Genomic DNA, 1,755 nt, shown 5'->3' with positions numbered 1-1,755 from the left:
AGGAAGGATCGCCGGAGCCCAACAGGTAGAGGCTGCGGTGGCCGGGAGCGGCCACTGCACTCCAGTCTGGACAACCGAGTGAGACTCCAACTCAAAAAAAAAAAAAAAAAAAATTAGCCAGGTGTAGTGGTGCAAACCAGTAGTCCCAGATACTTGCAAGGTTACAGCAGAAGGATCACCTTAGGCTAGCAGGTCTAGGCTGCAGTAGCCATGACTGTGCCACTGTACACCAACCTGGGCGGCAAAGGTAGACTCCAACTCAAAAAATATACAAACTGTATATATTTTAAGAGGGAGTAGATGAGTTAAAAAGAAAGAAATAACTTTCGCTGTTGCCTAGTTAACATTGGTAGAAACGTTGGGGCTGACACTGGCACCACCAAGTGCCCACAAGGGGTAATTGCAGGTTCCAGTCTCAACTGCAAGTACGGGCCTCAGTGCTGAGCCTACAGAGCTGAAGCTACTCTGGGAAGACAGCAGGCGCCATCCAGCAGGACTGCCAGCAGCTCACCGCCAAGTCTGTTCTGCCAAGTCAGGAGGTCCGTTCTGATTGGACCAAGCTCCTGCCACACTGGGTGTTAAATACCTTGAATATCATTCCTGGGTGACAGAAATGTCACTCCGGAGCGTCTACCAGAGAAATGCCAACATGGTGTGTACCCTCACCTCCCTATCAAGAACCTGAGTTACGATCCAGCCCTTCAAATGACCCACAACTCATGTCAAGAAGGAAAAATAATGGGGGGGATGGTGTGTGAAGTTGGGGGGCATGTGGGTAGACATGACGAGGTCCCCATCCCAGGAACCCTAGCACATCCCTGAGCTTGTCACAGGTGGAGAAAAAAGTCAGGATGTATTTTTCTCTCTTTTTTTTTTTTGAGTTGGCATTTCACTCTGTCGCCGAGACTGGAGTGCAGTGGCACGCTCCCGGCCACCGCGGCCTCAACCTGCTGGGCTCAGGCAATCCTCTCGTTTCAGCCTTCCAAGTAGCTGGAACTACAGGCGTGCGCTACCACGCCCGGCTAATTTTTTAAATTTATTGGAGAGACAAGGTCTCGCCAAGTTGCCTGGGCAGGTCTCGAACCCACGGGCTCAGGCAATCCACTCACCTCAGCCTCCCAAAGTGCTGGGATTACAGGCTGAGCCACAGAGCCTGGCCGATATATTTTTCTAAAGGTGAACCCAGGATGTGCCCTTTGGTCTCAACGAAGGCAAGCATTTAGTGGGAAGAGCCCCAGGCTTAGGTCCTTGGCTCCAAAGAAAATGACAAGCAAGGTGGGGTGCAGTGACTCACACCTATAATCCCAGAAGTTCAGGAAGCTAAGCAAGAGGACTGTCTGAGCCCAGGAGTTCGAGACCAGTCTGGGCAGTGTGGCATGACCTGGTCTCTACAATAAAACCAAAAATTAGCCAGCCGTGTTTGCGCGCCTGTAGTCCCAGCTATTTGGAAGACTGAGGCAGAAGGATCACCTGAGCGCAGTAGGTTGAGGCTGCGGTAGCCATGAGCATGCTACTGCACTCCAGCACGGGCGACAGAGTGAGACTCTGACTGGAAGGAAAAGGAAAGGGAAAAGGAAAAGGAAAAGGAAAGGAAAGGAGAAAATAACAGGTTAACAGCCTCAGAGTCAGGATTCCTAACAGGGAGAGTCCCATGCTGCGTAACTGTGGGGATATTAGAGACATTCTCCACTCTGTGCCTCCACCCCCATGACAGTTCCAAGAAGCAAGACTCACCAAGGACTCCCTAATCTTACT

The 1,755-nt window shown here is 51.1% G+C and overlaps 1 protein-coding gene across 1 annotated transcript in view; it reads right to left on the bottom strand.

Annotated features, from left to right (window-relative positions):
- ADAMTS7 (ADAM metallopeptidase with thrombospondin type 1 motif 7) overlaps nt 1-721 on the bottom strand; it is a 45,778-nt gene extending 45,057 nt beyond the window's left edge. The window contains 1 exon segment of the mRNA XM_021711452.1: nt 691-721. Coding sequence (XP_021567127.1) covers nt 691-721 — 31 coding nt within the window.
- Nucleotides 722-1,755: the final 1,034 nt, after the last annotated feature.

The sequence above is a fragment of the Carlito syrichta genome, unplaced genomic scaffold, assembly GCF_000164805.1.
Source record: "Carlito syrichta isolate Samal-C Ts95f unplaced genomic scaffold, Tarsius_syrichta-2.0.1 Scaffold302301, whole genome shotgun sequence".
Classification (NCBI taxonomy): Eukaryota; Metazoa; Chordata; class Mammalia; order Primates; family Tarsiidae; genus Carlito; species Carlito syrichta.
Note: the sequence above shows the minus strand (reverse complement) of the source record. Positions and strands in the feature narration are given on the sequence as shown.